General features: G+C 48.0%; 1 protein-coding gene across 1 annotated transcript in view; it reads right to left on the bottom strand.

Moving 5' to 3' along the window:
• Nucleotides 1–216: 216 nt before the first annotated feature.
• The window catches only part of LOC148592320 (olfactory receptor 6M1-like), a 48,082-nt gene continuing 22,102 nt past the window's right edge, over nt 217–26,196 (bottom strand). The window contains exon 3 of the mRNA XM_088535156.1: nt 217–324. Coding sequence (XP_088391282.1) covers nt 217–324 — 108 coding nt within the window. The remainder of the gene's footprint in view (nt 325–26,196) is intronic.

The raw sequence follows: 26,196 nt of genomic DNA, 5'->3' as shown, positions 1-26,196 counted from the left end.
GTCTTCAGGAGATTCCTATAGAGAAAGTGATACTGCAAGCTATGTAAAATAGTCACAAATAGGACCAAAAGTCCCAAGGAGGCATTTGGTTGCCCGAACATAGGCATCCCATTTTAACCTTAGTAAAATCAGGTGCCCCCTTGGCTTTGATTGCCCTCAAGATTGGCCAGGTAGCTTGAGTCATTCCTGACATGTCTGAGAGGCCCCATAGCACTGCTAGGTGATGGTATATCCCAGGTGCAGGACCCAGAATTTGTTGTTCTTATTGTTATTGTTTTGCATGAGGTTCCTGACAATCCATTCCTCCCACTTGCTGAGGTCCACCTGGAGGGCAGTCCTCACGTATATGACTTTTCCGCCTAATCAAGTAACATTTACAAGTGTGATGACATTTGCATCCTCCAGATCATGAATGAACCAGTTAGACAGGACAGGTGGCAGTACAGAGCCCTGCATACTCTGCTTGCCACCAGCTTTCAGTTCAACACAGCCCATTCACCAAAACCCTCTGAGCTTGATCATCCAACCAGCTTTTTATCCGTCTGGTTCTCTCTCCATCCTATCATAACATCCTTACTTGTCTCCAAGAGTATTGTGGTGGATAGTATCAACCCCTTTGCTAAATTCATGTTAAATAGCATCCATAACTCTCTGCTCCTCCACAAGGTTAGGATTTCTATCACAGAAAACAATCGGTTCAGTGGGGAATGATCTGCCTTCAGTTAATCCATGTTGACTGTTCCCAGACATCTTCTCATTCATGTGGCCAGAAATGTGATCCAAAAACATTGCTCCATGACACACTCCTCACCAAAATGAGACTGAAAAGATCACGGTTCCTCAGGTTGTTTTTTTGGCCCTTTTTGAAGATAGGCAGACCATACTCCTTTTTTTATATATAGTCTTTGAGATCTCCCTTGATCTCCACAACCTTTATCCCAAAGATGAAAGAGAGTGGCCTTGCTATGACAGTGGCCAACTTAGTGTCCACAGATACCATCCAATCATTTCCATAAACGTGTATAGGTTTAGTTCTTGCACATAATCCCTCTCTCAGCATTGCTTTTGCTCATCATTGCACATTGCTTTTCTCATCCGGATTCCCAAATCAAGGCAGAAAACCTGGAGCACCTTATTGGTGAAGACTAAATCTAAGAAGGTCCTCAGACCTAGCTACATCTACTGTTACTCAAGCCCTTGCCCCATTCAGTAGTGAGCCCATGAGTTCCTTGTTATTCTTTCCCTGTTAGAGCAGTAGTAACCGCACTTCCTCATACCCTGGAAATCCCCTGCAAGTGTCAGTCTTAGAATAGCTTTGGCTTCCCTTCCACCAACCCTGCATCATCACACCGTACAGTATTTTTGACTTCTTCCTCTGCAGCCTGCTCCTGCTTTTACCTCTTGTATGAAGACTTCTAATGCACGTCAGTCATGACTTCAGTGTTTAGCCAGGCTAGTGTCCTGAAATATCTACTGGTTTTACTGATTATGGGAATGGAACATTCTTATGTCTGGTGGGTGCTGTCCTTACTTAAAGACCTAATGCCTTTCCTGAGCCCCCTTGCTCTTCAGAACTGTCTCCCTTGGGATTCCACCACCACTCCCCTGAAGAGGCTCAAGTCTGCTCCTCTGAAGGTCCAAGTCTGCAGGATGCTACTGCCCTTCCTCAGTCCATTCAGGATCTGGCACTCCACACTCCACTATTTCATGGTCATTGCAGCCAAAGTTTCCACTGCTAATCACATCCCTGATCAGTTCTTCCTTGCTTGCGAGTGCTAGATGCAATTGAGCACCACCCCTGTTGTCCTGTCTTACAGCTATGCTAATTTGTCCTCAGGCCCTCCACAAACCTTCTCTACTTCATTTCACTGAAAGTTGGAAAAAATAAATTTCCCCCATAAGAATCAAGGCCTGTGATGCAAAGACTTTCTCAGGTTGCTTGAAGATGTTTGCATCAACCTCCTCATCCTGATCCAGTGGTCTGTAAATCTCATCACAAAGCCACCCTGATGCTCACCCACAAGCACTTAGCCCCTTCTATACCCCATGGAATACGGGATATATCTCCTTATGTTCCAACTGCCCCTTCACACAAATGGCATCTCCCCATCAGTAACGTCCTTGTTGGTCTTTTCTGATGAGCTTCTACCCTCCCATTGTAGCCCTGCAGTCATGCGAGTAAGACCATCACTTCTCAGGTATTCCAACAAGGTGGCACAGCTCCTGCATCTCCATCGCCTCCTATCTGTGCCCCAGGCTGCATGCTTTTGTGTGAATTTAGGCTGCAGAGCAGCAGTTGTGGCACAGAGCACAGATTGTTCAAGGTGAAACCTGTTACAAAGAGCCAAGAACATCATGAGTGCAATGGCCCTGCTTCAGAGCAGAGACATGCTGGCATAGAAAGCAAGTGGCAGTAAATGATAAGTGACATTGCCATAGAATTTTGTTAAGCCAGAGTCCATTTCCATAAAACCTATTACTATTTCTTTCACAGGAGTGAAGTGCATTCTGTCACTCACCCCCACCACCACTCGTTCCGTGACAGTCCCTCCCTAGGAATCAGTACTCAGTCTAACTTTTACTCAGCCTCATCAGTGATCAGATGAAGGAACAGAAGGCACTCTCAGCAAGTTTACTGATGATTCAAAACTGAGAGGAGTGGCTGAAACAACAGAGAGCTGTGCTGCCATTGAGGGAGACCTGCATAGGCTGGAGAGATGGGCAGAGAAGAACCTCATGAAGTTCAACAAAGGGAGGGGCAGGGTCCTGCACCTAGGGAGAAATACCCCCATGGGTGCCAACTGTCTGGAAAAGTGCTCTGCATAGAGGGACCTGGGGCTCCTGGCGAACAACAAGCTGGCCATGAGCCAGCAAGGTGCTCTTGTGGCAAAGAAGGTCAATACTTTCTTGGGGTGCATTAGGAAGCATTTTGCCAGCAGGTTGAGGGATCCTCCCCCACTACTCAATCCTAGTGAGGTCACCTCTGGAATACTGTGTCCGTGTCCAGTTCTGGGCTCCCCAGGATGAGGGACATGGGAACTACTGGAGCAGGGCTATGAAGATTATGAAAGGATTGGAGCATCTCTCCTATGGGGAAAGGTTGGGAGAATTGGGCCTGTTCAGCATAGAGAAAAAAAGACTGAGAGGGGATCTTATCAGCATGCACAAATATCTTAAAGGCCACTGTCAAGAAGATGGAGGCAAGCTATTTTCAGTGGTGCCCAGTGATAGGATGAGAAGCAATGGACGCAAAATGAAGCACAGAAAATTCTATCAGAAGTTGAGGAAAAACTTCTTTCCTGTGACAGTAACGAAGCACTGGAACAGGTATGGAGTTGTGGAGTCTCCCTTCCTTGAGGATATTCAAAAGCCACCTGGACTCAACTGTGGGCAACATGTTCTAGGTGACCCTGTTTGAGCATAGTGGTTGGACTAGGTCATCTCCAGAGGTCCCTTTCAATCTCAACCATTCTGTGATTCCTTGTGCTATTCTGCGTTTGCACGTGAGTAACTGACCTTCAATTATAAGGTCAGGGATTATAATAAGAATTTGGACAATATGTGTTATGCACACATTAGTTTTGGCAAGAGGAGAGCCACTTCTTTCAGAGCCACTTCTGAGTTTGCAGAGTGCACAAAAGGGATATAAATCCTGCTCCACCCCAGGGCTTCAAAACCTGGCATGAGATGCCCAGGCTGACTCATCTGAAGGATGGGTAAATGAACTCACTCCTTGCCCCCATCTAAGTTTGCTACATAGGTAAGAGGTGGGCATAGGGCCTCCCAGAGTGGGATAGTTCCATCTTTCCTAGATAACCATCCTCTGATGAGACAATTTCTAATGCTGGCTTCAGTCTGACTTTGTGTTTCAGGAGACCATAGATAATTAGTTGAGTCTGCTTCAATGACCATTTCCCAGGAGAAGGAGGAGGGAGCAAGAGGAGAAATCAAGTCACACCTCCAGCTGTGCCACTCTTCCTAGCATGGCCAGGCTCCTGGGGTGGAGCTCATGCTAACCTGGCAGCAGTGTGTTCAGAAGAAGCTCCTCCGCAAAGAGCAGCAGAGCTGTGGGCATTTCCTACAGGTGCCAACTTGAGACAAGCAAGATGAGTGAGACAAGTGAGACAGAAAGAAGTTAAAGATGTTCAGAGGTGGGAGGATGTCTGAGAGCTCCATGGTGGAGAAATCCTCATAGCCCCTAACACAGTAAGTCTCTCCCTTGCCAGGCAATGACCATGAGGTACCCTGAGGAGTCCTCTAAAGCTACCACATCCCATGGCCGACAGCATCTGCCAGGATGGCTCTCCTCATTTCCCTGGTACAGAGCAGGAGGTGTTTGGAGCAGGGATTCCTTGCCACACTGTCAGAGTGTCCCTGCCACACCAGGGTGCTGTGTGCCTGGGGCAGTGACGGCTGCCTGCAAGGGTCAACGCTCAGCTTGCGTGGGGACTGCAGGGAGAAGCTCTGGGTGAAAGGAGAGACCCCCTGCAGGCCAGGTCCAGTCTCCATTCGAGAAGGATCTCATACTCATGAGATCCTCAGCATCCTCTCCCTCTCCTTCTCCCTTCTGTTTTCAGCAGAAATATCATGGTATTGCTCTGTGTTAACCATTTGTCCATGCTGTTCCTGTTCTTGCCCTGGGACTGTCTGGCCAGTGTGAGCTCCAGATGAAGTTCAGATGCCCACCCTGCAGAACATGAGATCCTCTGAGGAAGGTGGCAGAGTTTGCTGACGTGCACTTTGGTACTAGATTCCTCTGTGCTCAGTGGTGCCATTTTTTTCCTGGGGTAACATGAGTGGAATGGTCCTGAACCTCAGAGGTGCAAGTACAGGGCAGCCATTAACAAGGTGGATGGCCAAGGAGCTGTCCTTGCCCTGCATTAGCACCACAGTGACTCCTTTTGCTCCTAGGAATCACAGTGTTTCACTCAGAGTGCTGGAGCAATCCAGATGATTTCTATGTCCTAACAGCAAACACAGCACAAAATGGGCTCAAGCCATGGAGCTCTGTGGCAGTTTTGCTGAGATGGGGAGAGATAAACAGTTTACTGCAGGGAAGGGAGTTAGGAGAAAGTTCTGCTCATGGCAGTCTTCACTAACGTGTCTACATCTCTACTTGCTTGAACAGCCCCTCTCAGTGCTGCAAGACAGCAGATGTCCAACATCAGCTACTTGAATGAGTTCCTCTTCCTAGCATTCGTGGATACACGGGAGCTGCAGCTCTTGCACTTTGCAGCGTTTCTGTGCATCTACCTGCTTGCCCTCATGGGCAATGGTCTCATCATCACAGCCATAGTCTACGACCACCACCTCCACACCCCCATGTACTTCTTCCTTCTCAACCTCTCTGTCCTGGATATTGGCTCCATCTCTACTACTGTTCCCAAATCCATGGCCAATTCTCTGTGGGACACTAGGGCCATTTCCTACTTGGGCTGTGCTGTCCAGGTCTTTTTCCTCTTTTTCCTGCTTTCAGCAGAATGTTCTCTTCTCACCGTCATGGCCTATGACCGCTTTGCTGCCATCTGCAGACCCCTGCACTATGGGACCCTCATGAGCAGCAGAGTTTGTCTCAAAATGGCAGCAGCTGCCTGGGGCAGTGGTTTTCTCATTGCTCTCCTCCACACTGCCAACACATTTTCACTACCACTCTGCCGAGGCAATGTCATAGAGCAGTTCTTCTGCCAAGTCGCTCAGCTCCTCAAGCTCTCCTGCTCAGACTCTTACCTCAGGGAAGCTGCTATCATGGTATTTACTGTTTGTTTAGTATTTGGATGCTTTGTTTTTGCTGTGCTGTCCTACGTGCAGATCTTCACTGCTGTGCTGAGGATCCCCGCAGAGCAGGGTCGACACAAAGCCTTTTCCATGTGCCTCCCTTATCTGGCCGTAATCTCCCTTTCTCTCAGCACCATCACAATTGCCTACCTCAAGCCCCCCTCCATCTCCTCCCCATCCCTGGATCGGGGGGGTGGCTGTTCTCTACGCGGTGGTGCCTCCAGCAGTCAACCCCCTCATCTACAGCTTGAGGAACAAAGAGCTCAAGGATGCGCTGAGAAAATTGCTTCAGCAGGTACAATGTGAGCACCAGTAAGTGTCCCATGTGCATCTCCTCCTCATTCCCAGGGTAGCTGGCATCAAGGCTGTTGTTCATTTCTTACTGACTTTTCCCTGTTACATTCTTATTAAAGGAAAAATTGTGTTTGTTCATGCCACTTGTCTTCAGGAATCCTTTGAATCTGACCCAGAGACCTTGTTGAAGCAGAAAGACAGACTTCTCCCTTCATCAGCAGAGATGTGGGGACCTCATAGCCTGCTAGTCTCAGCTCACTCAGATGCACTCAGTGCAATGCAGAGGGTTTCCCTTTGCGGTGTCTCTTTCAGCAATGACACCAAGGGCTCTGGCAAGTCAAGATGGGCTGAAAGCACAGGTCCCACGTCCCTTAGGAGAGCACAGCTCTCCTGGCCAGAGTCAGGGTGTGATCTCACGCTCCTTCCTGCAAGGGTGTCAGCCTTGTGTCTCCGTGGGCTGGTCTTTGTCCTCTCCAGTGCTCCAGTGCTCACAGTGGAGTGGGAGTGGAGAGGAGGAGAGCCTGGATGCAACCTGTGGGGACAGACCCTCTGCTCTTCAGGACTAGGCCCTCATTGCTGCAGCAGTAATTTCCTGGCTGCAGTCTTTGCATGGGGGCTGCAATTTTCCTGGAGACACTTCCACTTCCAGTAGCAGGACTTTCTCTTTTCAGGGCTGTTCTCCTCATTCCCACACTCTCCACTTGTGCTCTGGTGTGTGTATACAGCCCAAGAGCAAATCACAACTTGGTGGTGTTATGGTTATCTTTCCGTTGGATTCCTGTGAGTAGTGACAAGGGCAGGACACCTTTAAAACACAAGGGGATCTCCTCAGACACATATCTGACATCTTCTTGAGAAGATGGAGTTGAAAATACACCCAAATCAATAAAAGAGTCTGTAGCTCTGTCTGTGAACTTAGTGGACTCCAGAGGACAAGTTCATAGATCCAGTATGATCTGCTAGTGACCACAGGCTGGATCCAGGCCATGAGCTTGGGGAGGTTGCTCTATCCTTGGTGCAGCAGGAGCTGTTGGACTGACTGCAGTGCCAGGGCTCTCACGCTGTCTTTGAGAGCGTGGTGGGCATGGAGAGACGTGCAGGAGAATGGAGATGGCCATTTGCCACAGCACTGCTGGGGTGAGGAGCCAGTGCTGGGAAGGGCTGATGTGAGGGGCTGCTCTGGGAGGATGGACCTGGCACAGCTTCCCCAGTGTGTCCCTGCAACACAGGAAACAACCTGGGCCCTGCTCTTCTGCACCCTCCATGTCCTGGTTCCTTTTCCAGAACACCTGCATTTTTCTGGTGAGCAGTCTGGTATGTGCTCCCACACTCCTTTTCACACACAGGAGCTCTCATGACTGTGTGCACCTGTGCCAGGTTGAGATATTTGATGTGAACTGCTCAGGGGGAGGTAACAGGTAGAAAAGCCTGACAGAGATGGTGAGGCACCAAAACAGGCAGGTTTTGGTGTGGGGGTATTGGCTGCACCTGATGAACATCTCAGTAAGACCGTGATTTATAAACAGCTTCCAAGATCGTCCACTCCTCCAGCTTAAACACAATGCTGGGTGAGGGGTGAAGCCAATCTCGATTTCTATGTGAGATTTATCTTTCACAAGTCACCGTAATGTTACCGAAGGGAAGAGACTGACCTGAACCACCTCTACTGTCCACCTCCTGGAGGGCTTGTGCCCTGCTGTGTTGCACCTCCTGCAGATATAGAGGGGGGGCCAAGTCCCTGTGAGGACAAGGTCTTGCAAATGTGTGTCTTCTTCATGTTGCCTGAAGAAGGCAGGCCTTTGCAAGAAGACATCACATGTGTGAGGATGACACCCAGCACATATTTCTTTGCTTGTTCATCCTGACCCAGAAGATCTGGCCCTCAGGATGCAAGCCATTCTGTGCAGTTATCAGTGGATGGACAGCCCTGGGGAGGGAGTGTTTGCAGGGACACTGAACTTTGCAGGAGACACACAATAACTTTGTAAAGATGCAGTCTTGATTATAACAGGAATATTTAGAAAATGTCAATAAAAATAGAAAAAGAAAGAAATTGAGAACATGATCTAATTAAACAACATATTTTGATACACTTTTCAGCTTTTACAAAACTTTGCGTTCCTTTCCCACTCTCAGTTTTGTTTTATTTTACTATACTGGCTTTGAGGACGAGAAAACTATTGTGATTTGTATGATCTTTTTTCTTGTTTTGAAAAAGAAAGTTATTATCAGAACTGGTATAAGATGCAGTCACAAGATCATAGATGTCTGGTGTCATTGTAGGGGCCCAGGACTCCTTTGCCCAACCTCCACCTGCACCTCGAGGGCTCTACTCTCCCACATGCCCACTGCAAGACTTGGCAGTCCCGAGTAGGTGCCTTAGATGCAACAGAGGCTCTTCAAGTGTCACAGGATGCTTGTGGTTAGACACTTGAGCTCTGCCTGAAAAGCTGAGGAGTGGTTTTCAACTTTGAAAAAATGTTGAGCGAACACCCTTTTGTCAGCTAAAAGGGTTTAGTAGTCCTAATGTCATTGGTGTCCCATGCTGAAATTGTGGAAGTTTTCAGCTAGCCAATGAATTTCAGGAGAGAAGCATATTGATTCACCCTTCAACTTGTGTTACCACTGCTATATCTTTTAAACTGTGGATGTAATCTCTATAATCACATATTTTCAATGTCCTGAGTACACTGATCATTTCTAAAATTCCCACTGCATCACACTCTCTAAGTATATGCACTTTCCAATGCATTCCCTTTCCCTTCTTTTCTCTTCTTTCATTGAGATTTCTCTCAGCCTTTAGCTGCTGCTCGGATTTTGAAATGTGCTCCAGAGTCTCCTTGCTTCTTTAGTCAACTCCATAGTTGGCTCTCCTTTCCTGTCTCTCACAAATATTTCTAGGAAGGGAATTCCTTGTGGAGGAAGGTTATTCCTCACTGGAGGCAGTCTGGACGTAACATACAGTTGAGGAATGTATTTTATTTCTTTATCAAATGTACAGTTTCTTTTTATATTTGTAGTTAAGAAGCAAACTTCCTGTGTCTGCAACTAGTTGTCTAAGGAAAGCAGGTGGGAATTGGTGTAGAGGAGCTGTAACATTCAGGTACAGACTTGAACAGAAAAAGTTATATTTTAACAGGAGAGATGCAAGCCCCAGTGGCTGATTAGAGAAATGGAATGTTGGGATGTGAGGAGAAAGTTTGTCCACTAATCCTCATACTGAACATACTGCTTTTCCTACATGTCCAGATTTCATTACAAGACCCTGTGGGTCAACATGAATTGGAGATATCCTTTATTCCGTAAGAAAAATAAAGAGAGCTTAAAAAGCAGGTATCCTTCTTTTCAGGTGCTCACTGGTATGTTCCTCTGGTCTATACACTGCTGAAAACTCTCCAAGTAGCCATCAAGAATTGGAGAACTGAAGAAAAATAGGAGAGTCATGGGTCCTTAGAGCTTTGTTGCACTTTAATGAGCCCTTGGGTGTATTTAGTGCTGAGTCCATGAACCTCGCATCCTGAGAGGAGATTGAACAAAGCCCTCAAGAAGCTGAAGTCAGAAGAAAACCCAAAAGCTTCTTGGAGCATTAATGAGTTTAAGGAAGCAGCATCTTCTTTAAGACCTCAGTGACAGAGACAGCAGCCATAGCCAAGAGGACAAAGAAAGTTCTGTTGGGTCCTTGCAGCTTTGGCAGTGCCCATAGCAATCTCCACCACAAGCTGTCCTGTGGTGTCCCATGCCTATGCCTGTTTCCCCGATAACAGCAGACAACCAAACTGCTTTGTCACCTTACTCTCACCCATGGACCTCCCTACATCTACTCATGTCTCTCTGTCCTCACTTGTTTCTCCTTGAAACACAAAGCCAGGGCATCATCACAGAGATCCCTCAGAGAGACCTGGACCACCACAGGCACAACATGGCAAGTGCTGTCTCCTCTGTGTCACTAATACAGATTATAAAAGGGTCAGGTTCCTGAAGTCATCGCTCTTGCTCCATTTCTCTCTGGGCTCCCCAAGAGGGTTATCCGTTCATCACTGCCCTCTGAGCCTTACCATCCAAGCAGCTTTCTATGCATGAGGTTGCATAACCCTCTAGATGGTAAATCCCTAAGTTGCATGCAAAACTATGGTAGGAGACGATGTCAAACCCTTTGCTAAATTATGGATAAAAAATGTTTGCTCCTCTCCATCTACAAATGCAGCTATTTAATCAGAGAAGGCAATAAAGTTGGTGAGGCACAACGTGCCCTGGGAAAACCATGTGGACTCTGCCTCTACATGTGCCCAGAAATGTGATGTGAAAGGATTCACTTCATGGTACATTCCTGTGGAAGAATTGTTCAAAAGCAGGAACTGAAAGGAAAACTAGGGCCTAATCGAAGTTTTGGCATTACAGAGGCCTGCTTGGGGTGATACACAGTTGCCACTTCCAGGATGGCTGGTGCACACGGGCTCTGCTCCTCCACGGTTCCCTAGACAACACGATCTGCCCTCCTCGCCACTGCAAAGGGGAGTAACAGAGGATGGAGCGGAGTGAAGACACCGCGGCCAAACTCTGTTGCACACCCTGTGCTGGGCTGCTGATAAGACACACAGTGGCTGTCTAATGGGAGATATACGATAACATGTCCGGTGCTGAGCCAGCAAAGGTGGCAAATCACTCCTTTCATATGAACTTTGGTCATTCTAATGTGAAAACCACACCTCCATCTCAAAAATTACCCGCCTCCGAGGTACGACCACACCTCACTGATCATGCGCTCTAGATTTTCGGTTGACTGTACCTTTAAATGAAAGCGAGAAACTTTTTCATCAATCAATAACAATATTAAGTATGAGTCTAGTCACTCAAGCTCCACCTGAATGTAAAGAAAAGTATAAAAGGTGAACTAAGTATGAAAAGTCTGGGGGGGAAGAAACCATCCTAACTCCTGGGTCAGTTGACAGGCTGATCCCCCATTCCCTCCCCTCATGCTGGGATGCTGCCTGAGGAGACTAAGAAGTGAGAGGGAAGAATCCATCATAAATTCTGGATCAGTCGATGCGCTGATCCTCCTTTCCTCTCCTTGCGTCAGGACACCGCCTGAGGAGACTCGAGACTGAGAGCCCTCTCCCATCTTCTGGGGTGAGTGATGATTGCACATTCGTACATCAGAGCTAGCTAAAACCCCACGCTCTAGTAGAGAATTTCCTGTACTGACATCCAAAACCTGTTTTGTAAATGTTGCATTTGAATAAATCATACTGTTTGTGAACTCGGCTACTTGTTTAGGGGGAGGCAATCAGACCTACAGTTGGCAGACTGTTCGTGAATCCGATACTGCCAGAGTCGAGCTTATAGGTGATGATGCTATTTGGGAACTCGATTCACTCCTAGGAAGGCGATCGGACCTACGGTCCACAGACTGTTTGTGAATCCGATACTGATTTGATATCTCCTTTTCCCCCCACCACCACCACCACTACGGCTTTCAAACTGCAACGTTTTCACAATCCCCTCTCAGTCTTCTCTTCTCCAGGCTAAAGAGGCGCAGATTACTTAGTCTTTCCTCATATGATAGAGGCCAAAGTCCCTTAATCATGTTCACTGTTCTACGCTGGACCCCCTCTAGAAGCTCCACATTCCTTTTGTACCAGGGTCTCCAGAACTGTACACAGTACTCCAAGTTTGGCCTCGCCAGAGCTGAGAAGAGGGGAAGGATGAGTTCCCTCAACCTGCTGGCAACACTCCTGAATGCAGGCCAGGATCCCATTGGCCTTCTTGGCTAAGAGGCCTCACGGTTACCTTGTTGTCCACCAGGACTCCCAAATCCCTCTCCACAAAACGGTTTTTTAGCAGCTCAACCACTAACGGATATTTCTGGAAAACATGTCTCAGGAAATAGTGGTGTTTATTCCAAGGAGTTTCTCAAAAGGGTGCTTCTCTCTCATTTCTGTCAATTTCCTTCCTTGTCTCTTCAGCAAAAGGCAAAGGAAAGGGAAATTGTCGCAGGGCTTCAGATTGGAGGAAAGGCATGAGTCCCTTTCCCTCTTACTCTGAAGTGATATTGCCAGGCCTGTGGGGACACAGAAAAGAAATAAGAAACATTAGGACTGTCATGGGTTCTTTTTCAGTGCATGAAGATCACTTCTCACCCCCTCTTCTGTCCCTTCACTTGAACCTTCTTCACAACCCTCTAATGCCCCTAAGGTAATCCTAACAGGTCAGCACATGCGCACATTGTCCTTTGGATGTGACTGATGAGCTGAGCTAAAGCAAAACTGTGCATGCCCTATCCCTGAAAGACCTAGCAGGTACCTTCCCACGAGAACCAAAGAGGGCTTTTTCATGTCTTTCCTGGCAATGCAGTAGTAGCATATGTATTGCAATTTGTATAACATATGTATTGCATATAGTATGACCTTCACCCTTTATAGCAAAGCCAGGACAATGTCAGCCAATGGCCAAATGAAACCTCAGGAAGGCATCTTTCACACTCACTGCCCATAGAAGTGAGTTTGCTTTCCCACAAATCCACAGGGCATATGGATTTTCTCAGTCAGTAGCACATACCTCTTCCACCCACTTCTCCACTCGATTGTTAACTGTCTCAACTGGGGGCATGGCTGCAGGACGGCCCTTCCTCCTGTCCTTTCTTGGCTTCTGGGAGGATGTGCCGGGGATGGCTGGAAATATGCTGAAATAGACATTATGGAGAGGTGCTGTGAGCACAGAGGGTCTTGGCTCTCCGTCCTGTCCTCACAGGATTCTGCAGCTGAAGGCAGTTCTCTTGGCTGTTGCCATGAATGATGTGGGCTGTGTTCACATGAACAGACATCACTCCCCACTGAAATCCCCAGAACTGCAAGATGTGCCCACAGGAATGCTCTGTATGCCCAGGTACAGGCTCTCTCTTGATGCAGCAAGGAGAAGAGCAGGTTTCATTACAGATGGAGCCTCTAAGGGATACAGATCCCCCGGCCTGGTAAACATATTGAACACTGTCTGAAAGTCCCAGCTGTTTCATGGGATCCAAAACTCTTAGACCTGCCTGGAACCGGTTGCACCTAGGAAGCATCTTACCCACACAAGCACACGGCTACAGGGTCACCCTCATCCGTTCCTCCAAGTGTCTCACCTGCCATAAGTTCCTTTTCTCTCACATTTCATGCCCTGTTCTCTTGGCATATTCATAAGAGTAATTGTGGGTGGTGGATCACTTGATCTGAAGAGGAGACGATTGGCAGGAACATTTCCTGTAGGCAGAAGACAAGAAAACCCTTCAGGACAGCATTGCAGAGGGCTCTTGAAAAGGAAGGCTATGCAGTTCTTCTCAGCCTGAGGTCAAATTGTGAGGTGTCAGGCTGATTCCTCTGAAGCCTTTATTCCTGGCTGGACTTTGGCCATTCTGGACACTGCCTTCTCTCTGTCTTTTCATTTGTACTTTACAACATCATTTCTTGGGCTAGTGCTTTTCTCACTGTCTGTCCTATTGTGAAAAAGGAGACCTGCTGGGATGTATGGGTGGCCTAACAGAGTCTCTGTGAGGGCGGTCCTTTAAGGCAAGGGAGCAGATCCTTGGATGTGCCTACTGATCTCACATGCCTAGAGTTCCTCTGTTGACACAATCAAAAGAAATGAGCTGTTTTGTGGGTGCTTATGAGGCATGTTTAGGAGAGCAGGACATGGAAATGGAGGAAAGTTGAACTTGGAGATATTAATACAGGTGGGAGTGTTGTGCTGCACTGAGCTCTTGTTCCCTCAGGACTCACTTGAGATTTGCCCTATTGGGGTAGCAGTGTCACATCTAGCGCCTCATGCTGCCTGAGCCATCACAGTGTCACTTGGGTTCCGATGGCCTACCCAGGAGCACAGAAGGAGAAGGCACAAGCCTCCACCAAGAAGCAGCAGCTCCATTACCATTTTGGACAGTGCTGGCCTCTCCTCTCTCCTCCTCCTGCCTGGCCTTTACAGGTGCGCCTGGTGGATTTCGATCTCTACTCTCCAGCTTGTACCTGGAAAGCAGAAAAGGCATCACGCTAAACGCGAGGGGGCACTGCACTTCCTTTGCACCTGGTGTGAATAGTGGGGACACAGGAGCATTTGGGAGGTGCTGGGAAGTCCCTCTTTTTTCAAAGCGCAATAGGCAGAAGAGGCCAGATGCTGGAGGAGTCTCTCAGCAAGGTGAGAGGCATCATGAAGACCTCCAACGCCTGGAGGGGATGACCTTTCTTCTCTGACTCTTCCCTGTGCTTCCTGTGAAACTGCCAAGCCAATTTCAACCCAAATCCCCTGTGTGCTTTTGGGATCATCACCCATCTCCTGTTCCTGCTCCTGTTCAGGCAGAACACTTTAGTCCTCTTTCCTACTCCTTTCCAGCATCCTTTCTAATTGCTGTCTCACCCTCCGGATCACTTGCCAGCCTTCCCAAGCTCATCTCCGTGCATGTGTAAAAAAGAACCTGTATCTCCCAGACACGTAATGGAACAAAACACTTAGCACCACGGAAGCCAGGAGAAAGCTTTTTACTTGACTAGGTACAGGCTTTACTTTGGCCTACATACCTCTTTGCCCCTCCGCCAGAAAAAAAAAAAAAAAGAAAAAAAAAAGAAAAAGAAAAAGGTGACTTAAGTGAATATTTGAAAACACCATCATAAAATATTTCATTCATGCAGATGTCACAGAAGAACAGAAGACATGAAAATGCCCTAAGATAGCAACTGCCAGGAACCTCTACTTTGATGCACATTTTAAAGGGTTGCTCATGAATGGCTTTCTCAGCAGTCTTCACAAGGCTTGCAAACACAAGGTTACAAAACATGCCATGAGCAGCTGCTTGCTTGGCCAGCCAGGGGCTGAGAAGGAAACATACTCACTCGGGAAAGACAATGACATGACCAGAGCAGGTCTGCGAAAGAGCAGTTTCAGAGCCTGAGAGCACCGAATTCCTCATCTGCGGCATCTGCAAACGAGACAAACATCAGGGACATGGTACTAAGAAAATTATCTAAGTGTTCACAGTGGAAACAAACTCTTCTACTGCTTAGAGAAGAAACTGCTTTTGAAACTTTAAATTGTTCTATTCCCATCAGCAGCCCCTCACTTATGCACCATAAGAAGTGGAGAGAAAAAAAGGAGAAGGGCGAGGAACATACTCAGGACTTTGGCAAGGCTCAGCATTCAGAGAGTCAGTTTGCTTAGGTCTTTCCAAATGCAGCAATCAAGGGAGGCAAGCACATGAGAAGGCATTTCACTAAGTGGACCACTGTGTTTTTCCTGCTGTCTAGACCTGATGCCTCCTCAGCTGATGAAGAAGCGGTCAGATGTGGGGTTAACCCCACAGTCTCTCCCAACATCCTCTCCCTCTGGGCCTTACTCGTTCTGTGCCTCTGCTTCCTGCCCAGAGAGTGGGGTAAGCACCCATCACTGATTTAGACACTGAACTAGGAATGCTACAGAGCAAGAGGACCATGAGAATCCAATCTTGTGAGCAACTGCCATTTGGTAGCCACCTGGGAGAGGCACACTCAGGCCCTCCAACTTCAAAGAGAAAGGAATGCAACACAAAGTTGACAGAGAGGTCTGACATCTCCACTGCTCAGGCAAGTGTATCCCATGAGGAGATGAGGCTGAGCTTCCAGGGGGACCCAGAGAAATAATTTTCAACAGCTTAAGGGGAAACAGCTGAGCTTGCTGGCTTACCACACCAGACATGTTCTAGGGAAACCTGGTTTCTGAGGCCATCCTCACAAAAAGGGGCACTAAAGCAAGGCTTTTTGCAAGGAGCAAAGTCTGGTGGGACCAAAAAAAATACAAGGCCTCCTCTTGTTTTGGCCTTTTTCCTGAGAATGTGGAGATTGGCTCCTGGGTTGTATGAATCTTGGGTGGACCCAGGACACTCCTGCACAGGTTCAACTTCATTGCCAAGTCCTCTGAACACCCAAGACAAACTGTCTGGGTAGCTGGCATTCCTCTCAGCCAGGACTGTCCATGTCCTTCAACAGTTTATGGCAAGCCAGTAGACTTGCATTCCCTTGGGAATTCAAAAAGATGACAGGGAGCACTGGAGAACTGGAGAACTTACCGCAAGAAGGGCCGCTAGCATCTGGTCGGTCCCGTTAAGTCTTTCCAGGAACTCTTTGTAAAATCGCATTTTCATATCTGCCCCTTCAATTATAAGCATGCCAATGTTCTTCAACACAAACGCAACATTCTTCCCACTCTTGATGCAGCGGCGGAAGAGGCGCAGGGTCTCCTCTATGCCAGCCTCCACCCTTTCACGGGGAAGAAGGACGTCTGCGGCTATGTGAGCACATTTCAGGGGCTCACAAAGCTTATGACCTAGAAAGCAGACCAAGAGGAACAAAGTCACTAGCAGGGCACACTAAAACACAGCATCAACAGCTTTGTGGTGTTCAAGCAAGCAGCTGCTTGAGAACTTCTTGCACTTTCTGGGAAAAATCATGCGGGAAGATGCTCAAAGCACCCTGCAAGCAGATGTGCCAAGTGGGCAGCAATGCCTTCTTCCCTACAACATTGGAAAGAAATGGCCACAATCATCTCCTACGAATGTGAGGCTCGAATGTGAGGACAAGGAGAGGAGGAAGGGGGCTAGTTGCCTTAATGGGTGCCAGGTCACAGGACTTGGGCCAAGCTCAGTCCTTTCCACATTGAGAACGATTTCATGGGGCTATGTCACATGGATGAAAGAAAGAAGGAAAAAGAAAATACACACTAGTGTCCCCTTCTCTATTTGAGGGCTCTGTAAACCTGACTGTGACCTACTACAAGGTGCAAGGGGAAGGGAAAAAGCAGCATGAATGCTGCTATTTGCCTTTACAGAGTGGCAGCTAAAATGAGGTCAGGGAGAGAGGGAGTAGAATGGTAATCACCATGCTCAGGTCCTGAGAGCTACAAATGGAAGCTGTTTGGAGAACGTGGTGATGGAAGTCTGGAGCTCTAACAGTCACTGCTGAATAGAATTTATGTCCTGCTCAAAGATGTCCCCAAAAAAGGGGAGCCCAAGTTTCAGCATGTCCTCTTACCAGGAGCATAGGCCTTATCATAGGTGAGGCCGTGAACCTCCGCAATACTCTTTGAAAGATGGAACACGGGTCTGTGAACAGTCACAAGGCCGTATTTCCTAACAGCAACTTGCTCAGTCACCACACCAAAGGTGCCAAGCCGAATGACTCTGACTCCCTGCAAAGAGGAAGGAAGAAAAGCATTACTCGAGTGCCAGGTGAAGGGGCTTCTAACTGGTCAGCTGCATGAGGATGGAGCTTGGTGTCCTGCTCAATCCTGCTGTGCAAATGGGATGAACGGAGGACTGGGGAAAGCTTTGGAGAACCCTTGGAGAATGTCTTTAGAAGAGCACTTGAGGTGTTTTCATTCCACCTCTTCTCCATGCTCTCAAAAAATGCACGGAAACATAGAGAACTCATCCCTCAAATACCTCCAGTGCAGAAGAAGGGCTTCTGGGGGAGATGCAGAATGGCAGACCCACCTTGTTCAGCATCAGTTGATCTCGAATGTAGTCGGAGACTCCTTCCCAGATAGCAAGGGTCTCTGGAAAAAGAAGTGGAAGACACATCAGGCCCTGTGCGGCCCCGCTCACAAATGTGCAGCACATGGTTAACCAAGGAGGTGACGCCTGCAGTTGTACTCAATGAGCAAACTGAACCCAACCCTGAGAGGGTCTCAGCAGCTGAGATCGAGATGGCATTAATGGGGAGGCCTGGCAGCTCAGGTAGGCCTTCTCCTTCTCACAGGGACTCCTGAGTAGGGTGTCCCGAGACAGTGGGGATAGCGTCAGGGTTGGGAGCCAGGAGTCCTGGCAGCCACACTGCCAAGTGAGGCAGAGGGGACCATGAGCCTGGGCTCTGGCAGCAGTCCCAGCCCCATTCACGCTCCTCCAGCCCCAGGCTTTCCACAGCCATGTTCACAGTTCATGATCTCTGTGAGACTTCCTGAGATAGAGCTCCCAGAGGCCTTACCCTGTGCTGGCAGCACTGGCAATCGCTGTCCATGAGACCTGCCAAGGCCAGTGTCCCAGAGCTCCATCCTAGTTTCTTTGCTCATTTGCTCTGGATAACGAACAAACAGGAGGTGATGAGGAAACAGCTCCTCTCCTGCTCCTCCTGTACACGTCACCTCAGCCCTGTGCTACTCTGGCCGCCCCTCGCTGGTTCCCGCTCAGGGTCGTGGGCTCCTTGCAGCAGAGCAGAGCCGAGAGCAGTCCCAGCGCGTGGGCTCTCCCAGGCTCGTTGCGACGTGTGAGGAAAGGTCGGAGCGTGCGCTCTGACTGCTGTGCCTGTGACACGGGATGTCCCCTGTGAGCACAGCCCGTGTCACAGAGGGGTCTGACCCTCCTCACCACGGGCCGTGCCAGGGCTGGCCCTGCAGTGGGCAAGGGATGCATGGGGCACTCAGGGGCTGCCCCATGCAGATTGTGCCACAGGTATTAACCCCATTGGGTCTTGTTCTCCCTGGGCACTGCAACTGCGCTCACATGACCACGGCTGCGCACACAAAGCCCGGCTGTCAGGGAGGGCAACGAGCATCACGCCACACTCGCCCCACAGACACATAGTGCAGGTGGCTGCTGCCACCGCGGGAGGGAGCGCTAACTGCTGAGCCCACCAAATCATCCAGCTGCTCCTTGGCAGCCACCACAACGCTCTTCTCGCTGCGGCACCCAGCAGCTCCTTCCCTTGAGAGTTCCTCAGCCACAAAAGCTGCAGGAACCTCTGTTCATCCATGGCCAGCCTGCAGACGCCTTTTGGACCTCATCACTGCAGCATCCTGGTGTCTGGGGTGGATGGGAACTGAGCAGGGCAAGAGAGAGCAGGCAAGAGAGCTCAGCATCTCCTAGCAGGAATGGCTCTGAACATAGAGTGAGCAATTGCTGTTCCAGGGGCTTTGGGCCACTTAACTCTGCACAAGACATACAAGTATATCTGTTTTAATTGTGTGGACCTGAATATGAAAAAATGTCAATCAAAATGAAATAAGAAATAAACTTTGAAGAGGATGTCAAGAAGGAGGTGGTTAGTCAACCCTCTTCACACTTTACCGTTCTTTGCTTTTATAGCCCTCCTTAATTATGTTTATTTCTTTTGTTGGTGGTGGTCTTTGGAGGAGATTTTGTGTGTGGCCTTTTTTAAGGAAAGGGATTTGCAGTGGAATGCAATCACAGGGTTATGGACATCTGGATCCATTGCAGGTGCCCTTGTCCCCCGTGCTGAGCCTCTGTTGGCAGCCCTGTGGGGCTCTGTTCTCCCACAGGTCCTCCCAGGATGGGAAAGACATTGCAATAGCTCTTTCATGACAGAAACCTGCAAGTTCCTCTCATTAATAACCAGGGAGTCCTTCAGCCTCTGCTGCTGCCCTTTTTCCTGTCCAGTCATGGAGGGAGTGCACCTGAGAAGCTCCTATTGCAAATATGGAACTCATTTGCTTGGAAATGAACATCTGTGGGTTTCCCCTATTCCTCACAGTTCCTCACAAACGCTTGGCTTTGCCCCTTATCCCACTGCAGAGCTGCCTTGTGCAGATTCCCCACAACCTGCAGACAAGCTATCTGCACTCTCTGGTTCAACCACTGCCTCTCGGGCTCCCTGGACCCGCTCCTCTCATAGACAGTACTGCATGTTTGCTAAATCACTCGCAGTATCCCTCCTGGACTGCCTCCATTTCCCATAGCTTTCCTCAACTCTTCCCAAAGCTTACACATTATCCTAGGAATGAAGAATGCCACATCTCCCCAAGGAGTAACTTGCCGTCATGTGATGCTAGGAAAAGGCGGGAAGGGAAAAACACAAGACATGCAGGAAGCAGAGCTGGCAGGGAGGGGGCACATGACAGGCACTTTACTCTTCTCCATCAGCACAGCACGGGTCAGAGCCCAGCAGCAGGGAAGCAGCCAGCATGAGGCCCCTGTCAGAGGAGGGTCTGCTCAGGAGGAGATCACACTCAAGTGGGCAGGCTGGAGGCTGTGGCCACAGGGATTTTCAGGAGGCACCTTTGTGCTGGCACCATCCACCCCAGAGCAGCCTTCCCATTCCATGCCCAGAGCCTGCAGGAATATGTGTCACATGACAGGGCTCTTCCCTTTGCCGGGTTTTGTTCACGCTCACACACATGGACACGGGCCATGCATGGGCAAAGAGTGACAAAATGCAGACAGACGCTCCAGGTGTTTGCCAAGCCCAAGACCAGACCTCCACCTCTGGAGCCAAATGTCTGTTCTTGGCAGAGGGAAACAATGTGCCTGCTCTGAAGCTCCCGTCAGAGTTAATGACAGGAGTTGCTGGCTCTATAAGCGGAAGGGGGTGGTTCAAAGAATCCACTTGCTTCACAGATGTTCAGGCACAGAGTGTCATTTTAAAATCTGGACTTTTTTGGGAACTTTTTATTTGGCATCTTTTACTTGGGCAATTGGTTGCTGTCCAGCTGATGATGGCAGTCTCTGTCAAAAGATGTTTCAGTGAACTCTGACAATCCAGCTGCCTGTAGTCCTCTGTAATCCGTTCAGAGCCTGATGCTCTTGATCACCTCACAGTGCTCCCAGATGCTAAGGGCCCATCTGGCTGATGGAAGGAACTCACCTCACAGTCAACATCCCCAACATGTCGCTGTAGCCCACCTCTCCCCTCCCCTTGAGCTCTCCTCTCCATGGGGAAGCTTTTCTGATCCGCTTCATGACCTCACAGTGCCTGCCTGCCTGCTGCCCAATCAGACTGCTGCAATGGAGCTGACCTCAGCAAACATCTCCCAGCCAGGCCACCTTGACCTGCCTCTGCCTCTCCCCTCTCCAGGAGCTCTCCTTTCTACTGGGCCTTTCTGCTGCCCTCAATGACATCACGATGCCCACCCGCCTACCTGCCTGCTGCTGGCCAATCAGGTTGCACCAGTTTGTGTCCAAAGATGCCTCCAAGCACGTCTCAGGGCACCCCAGAAGCCTCTAAGCACATTTTGGGATGCTCCCTTGGCCTCTGTCTTTCTTGTAGTTTGCTTTGTCCAAAGCTAACAGACAGACTAGCTGTCCTCACCCTGCACCAAGGGTCAGGGAATCCTTTCCTCTCAGCAAGTACATTTATATCCACAAGAAAAAAAGATGCATATAAATGTCTTTGTGTGTGTATGTATGAACATATATATACACACACACACATATATATAAATATGTAACTATGTACTCATATATATAAATCCCTAAAGCTGTTACTCTGTTCCTCAAAATCTCATTAAACTGGAGATGAAGATGCTGAAAAGGCCTTCTGAATGAGCAGTTCATTTCACCTGACAGAAATTCTGTATGTGAGAGCTAGTCTATTCCCTCCTTCCCACCACTGTACAGCAGGACTAAGCGCTCTGCAGCCCATGGGTAGAGCCCCTGGCTCCTCAGCGTCCACTCAGCCACTGCAGAGCAGAGCGGAAGCAAGAGAGTTGCTATGAATGGAGGCATCATGGCCTGTTTGGATGGTGTCACTGACCTTCCCCTTCAAATCTATGTGATCAGAGGTAAGTCTGTTAAAAGGGTGTTACAATGGGAGGAAAAATGGGCAGACATGGACAGTGTGGGCCCCTAAGTGGGACTTTAAGAAGACTGTGTGTTCATGTAGACCACAAGCTGCATTTATGATGGTTCCTTGCCTCTTACAGACCACAGAATAACAGAACGGTTGAGGTTGCATGGGACCTCAACAGATCATCTAGTACAACCCCTCTGCTGAACAGTGACACCCAGAACACGGGGCACAGGGTCACATGCAGGCAGGTTTTGTTTCTCTTGTTTTCTCTTACAGTGATCCTCGAGACGGAAACAAAAACGCTGCATCTGAACTGCTGGCTGAAGTCTCTCTAGCATGTGCTTTTGTTATTATTGTGATTGCATTTCTCATAGTAATTTTAATGTGTTGGCTCAAATCGTAGTTCAAAAATAACAGCCTGTTCCAGCATATTATCTCTTCTTATTAACATACTCTGTTTAGTAGCTCTCCATTCTTATCTTCTGTACTGCTTTAACACCACTAGTTTTAAATAAAATATGCCTATTTCCTTACTCCCATCAGAAGAATAGAGGGTAGGATTGTCCCCTTTCAAAATAATCATAGCTTAAATTGCTCTTGGTTTGGGGAATTTCAGGACTTCACAGGTTTTACACCATTTGGACCAGGATTTTCTTTCGGTTCAATATCAAACAAGCCAGTGTTGTGGTATTGCTAAAATGTGATAAATTGCTCTAATTAGGAACAACACAATTGGGTCAGACACTATTGGCCAGTTTACATTTCCCTAAAAATAGGCTGTCTGTGCCATAATCGCAGCATAAAATATAAATCAGTAAGTGAAGGCTGTGTGCCTCGGAATGATTGCCGTATAGCTTCTGGTGATGCTCTGGCTGGTTTGACCTGTGTCTGCAGTGCCGGCAATACGTATACCTCCTCATGGGCTGGATTACCGGAGCACCAGTGTACCTTGGGCCTTCCAACATTGTGCCCCAGGTGGAGGAGGACTCCTCTGACCTCACTGGATGGCTCGAGCAAAACGGGCAAAAATAGAACTGTCAGGACTGAGAAGAAACCAGGGTCTTCCCATCATGACTGGGATCCTGGGAGCTCCAGTTTGCACACAGTAAATAATAAATGAGGGCTAAATATTTAGCACAGGTATGGTTGGTATGTGTTACAGAATGTTGGAGAAGGTATGTGCATGTTAAAAGATGTTTGGGGGAGATGTATTGGGATCAAAGAGAAAAGAACAAGGTTTGAGTTTGAGAGGAAAAAAAAAGGCTCTGTGGAACATAAGAAAGAAGAAACCACAGCTTAGTTTTGAGGCTCTTCCCAGGATCTGTCTTAGATGGAAGGATTTTTTTTTTTTTGGGGGGGGGGGGGATTTGGTCTTGCAAATGCGATTATGGCAAAGTAAGTAAGCTAGCCTATCAAGTGGAAAAAACAGCTAATGCCACCAATACTAGTATACAGTTGCTCAATCATCAATCACAAGCCACATCAAAAATGACTCTTCAGAACCGGATGGCACTGGACTTGATGCTGTTACACCAAAATGGACTTTGTGGCTACCTAAACCTCTCCAATACTGACTGCTGCATTTATATCCCTAATATTACACAGGACCTTAATATCCTAATATTACACAGGACCTTAATATCCAATTAGAGAAGATACGACAGGTGGCGAAAGACACCCATGAACTACAGGAATCAATGAACACTAGCTGGCTGGCGAAGGTGTTGAGTTGGTTTGGATTTGGTGTCACTGGTTGGATCCAAAGTTTAGTAGAATATGTGGTGATGTTCACTGTAATGATAATTATCCTAAGTATAGCAATATCTTGTGTAAAATCTACTATAATGAAAGCTATTAACGTAAAGATGATTCAGTTCACCACTTATACCCCTTTACGGGGGATGACCCAATTGATGTCCCAAGTACTAAGACTCTAATTTGAGACTAAATTTCAACATACAATGGTAACTGGAGTCACGGGGTGGATACAAAGTTTGTTATAATCATTACTTACTATTGTAACTGCAATATATTCTGTATACATATTCTTGTAGAACTAGACTCCCTGCCTTTTCTGTAACTTCCTGTCTAATGTTCCAATGTGCAGTCACTCACTTAACTGCATCATGTTTAGGGCATGTACTATTAACACCTAAACAAGTTTATGTGAAGCTTGAGTGACTATAGTCACGGGGTGGATAATGCGGAAGAATTGTTTGTGGAAGAATTGTTTGAAAGCAGGAACTGAGAGGAAAACTAGGGCCTAACCGAAGTTTTGGCATTACAGAAGTTTGCTTGGGGTGATACACAGTCGTCACTTCCAGGATGGCTGGTGCACACGGACTCTGCTCCTCCATGGTTCCCTAGGCAACACAATCTGCCCTCCTAGCAGCTGCAAAGGGGAGTAACAGAGGATGGAGCAGAGTGAAGACACCACGGCCAAACTCTGTTGCAATCCCTGTACTGGGCTGCTGATAAGCTGCACAGTGGCTGTCTAATGGGAGATATACGATAACATGTCCGGTGCTGAGCCAGCAAGGTGGCAAATCACTCCTTTCAGATGAACTTTGCTTGAACTTTGGTCATTCTAATGTGAAAACCACACCTCCATCCCAAAAGTTACCCGCTGCCGAGGTACGACCACCCCTCACTGAGCATGCATTCTAAATTTTCGGTTGACTGTACCTTTAAATGAAAGCGAGAAACTTTTTCACCAATCGATTAATAATATTAAGTATGACTCTAGTCACTCAAGCTCCACCTGAATGTAAAGAAAAGTATAAAAGGTGAACTAAGGATGAAAGGAGGGGGGGAAGAAACCATCCTAACTCCTGGGTAGGGACGCTGCCTGAGGAGACTAAGGAGTGAGGGGGGGAGAAACCATCGTAACTCCTGGGTCAGTCGACAGGCTGAGCCCCCTTCCCTCCCCTCGCACTGGGATGCTGCCTGAGGAGACTAAGGAGTGAGAGGGAGGAATCCACCATAAATTCTGGATCAGATGATGCGCTGATCCTCCTTTCCTCCCCTTGCGTCCGGACACCGCCTGAGGAGACTCGAGACTGAGAGCCCTCTCCCATCTTCTGGGGTGAGTGATGATTGCACATTTGTACATCAGAGCTAGCTAAAACCCCATGCTCTAGTAGAGAATTTCCTGTACTGACATCCAAAACCTGCTTTGTAAATGTTGCATTTGAATAAATCATACTGTTTGTGAACTCGGCTACTTGTTTGGGGGGAGGCAATCAGACCTACAGTTGGCAGACTGTTCGTGAATCCGATACTGCCAGAGTCGAGCTTATAGGTGATGATGCTATTTGGGAACTCGATTCACTCCTAGGAAGGCGATCGGACCTACGGTCCACAGACTGTTTGTGAATCCGATACTGATTTGATATCTCCTTTCCCCCCCACCACCACTACCACTACGGCTTTCAAACGGCAACATTTTCACAATCCCCTCTCAGTCTTCTCTTCTCCAGGCTAAAGAGGCGCAGATTACTTAGTCTTTCCTCATATGATAGAGGCCAAAGTCCCTTAATCATGTTCACTGTTCTACGCTGGACCCCCTCTAGAAGCTCCACATTCCTTTTGTACCAGGGTCTCCAGAACTGTACACAGTACTCCAAGTTTGGCCTCGCCAGAGCTGAGAAGAGGGGAAGGATGAGTTCCCTCAACCTGCTGGCAACACTCCTGAATGCAGGCCAGGATCCCATTGGCCTTCTTGGCTAAGAGGGCGCATCATTGCTGCCTCACAGTTACCTTGTTGTCCACCAGGACTCCCAAATCCCTCTCCACAAAACGGTTTTTTAGCAGCTCAACCACTAACAGATATTTCTGGAAAACATGTCTCAGGAAATAGTGGTGTTTATTCCAAGGAGTTTCTCAAAAGGGTGCTTCTCTCTCATTTCTGTCAATTTCCTTCCTTGTCTCTTCAGCAAAAGGCAAAGGAAAGGGAAATTGTTGCAGGGCTTCAGATTGGAGGAAAGGCATGTGTCCCTTTCCCTCTTACTCTGAAGTGATATTGCCAGGCCTGTGGGGACACAGAAAAGAAATAAGAAACATTAGGACTGTCATGTGTTCTTTTTCAGTGCATGAAGATCACTTCTCACCCCCTCTTCTGTCCCTTCACTTGAACCTTCTTCACAACCCTCTAATGCCCCTAAGGTAATCCTAACAGGTCAGCACATGCGCACATTGTCCTTTGGATGTGACTGATGAGCTGAGCTAAAGCAAAACTGTGCATGCCCTATCCCTCAAAGACCTAGCAAGTACCTTCCCACGAGAACCAAAGAGGGCTTTTTTATGTCTTTCCTGGCAATGCAGTAGTAACATATGTATTGCAATTTGTATAACATATGTATTGCATATAGTATGACCTTCACCCTTTATAGCAAAGCCAGGACAATGTCAGCCAATGGCCAAATGAAGCCTCAGGAAGGCATCTTTCACACTCACTGCCCATAGAAGTGAGTTTGCTTTCCCACAAATCCACAAGGCATATGGATTTTCTCAGTCAGTAGCACATACCTCTTCCACCCACTTCTCCACTCGATTGTTAACTGTCTCAACTGGGGGCATGGCTGCAGGACGGCCCTTCCTCCTGTCCTTTCTT

The sequence above is a fragment of the Tinamus guttatus genome, unplaced genomic scaffold, assembly GCF_059628265.1.
Source record: "Tinamus guttatus ecotype Peru unplaced genomic scaffold, ASM5962826v1 Tinamus_guttatus_pri_ptg000618c, whole genome shotgun sequence".
Taxonomy (NCBI): domain Eukaryota; kingdom Metazoa; phylum Chordata; class Aves; order Tinamiformes; family Tinamidae; genus Tinamus; species Tinamus guttatus.
Note: the sequence above shows the minus strand (reverse complement) of the source record. Positions and strands in the feature narration are given on the sequence as shown.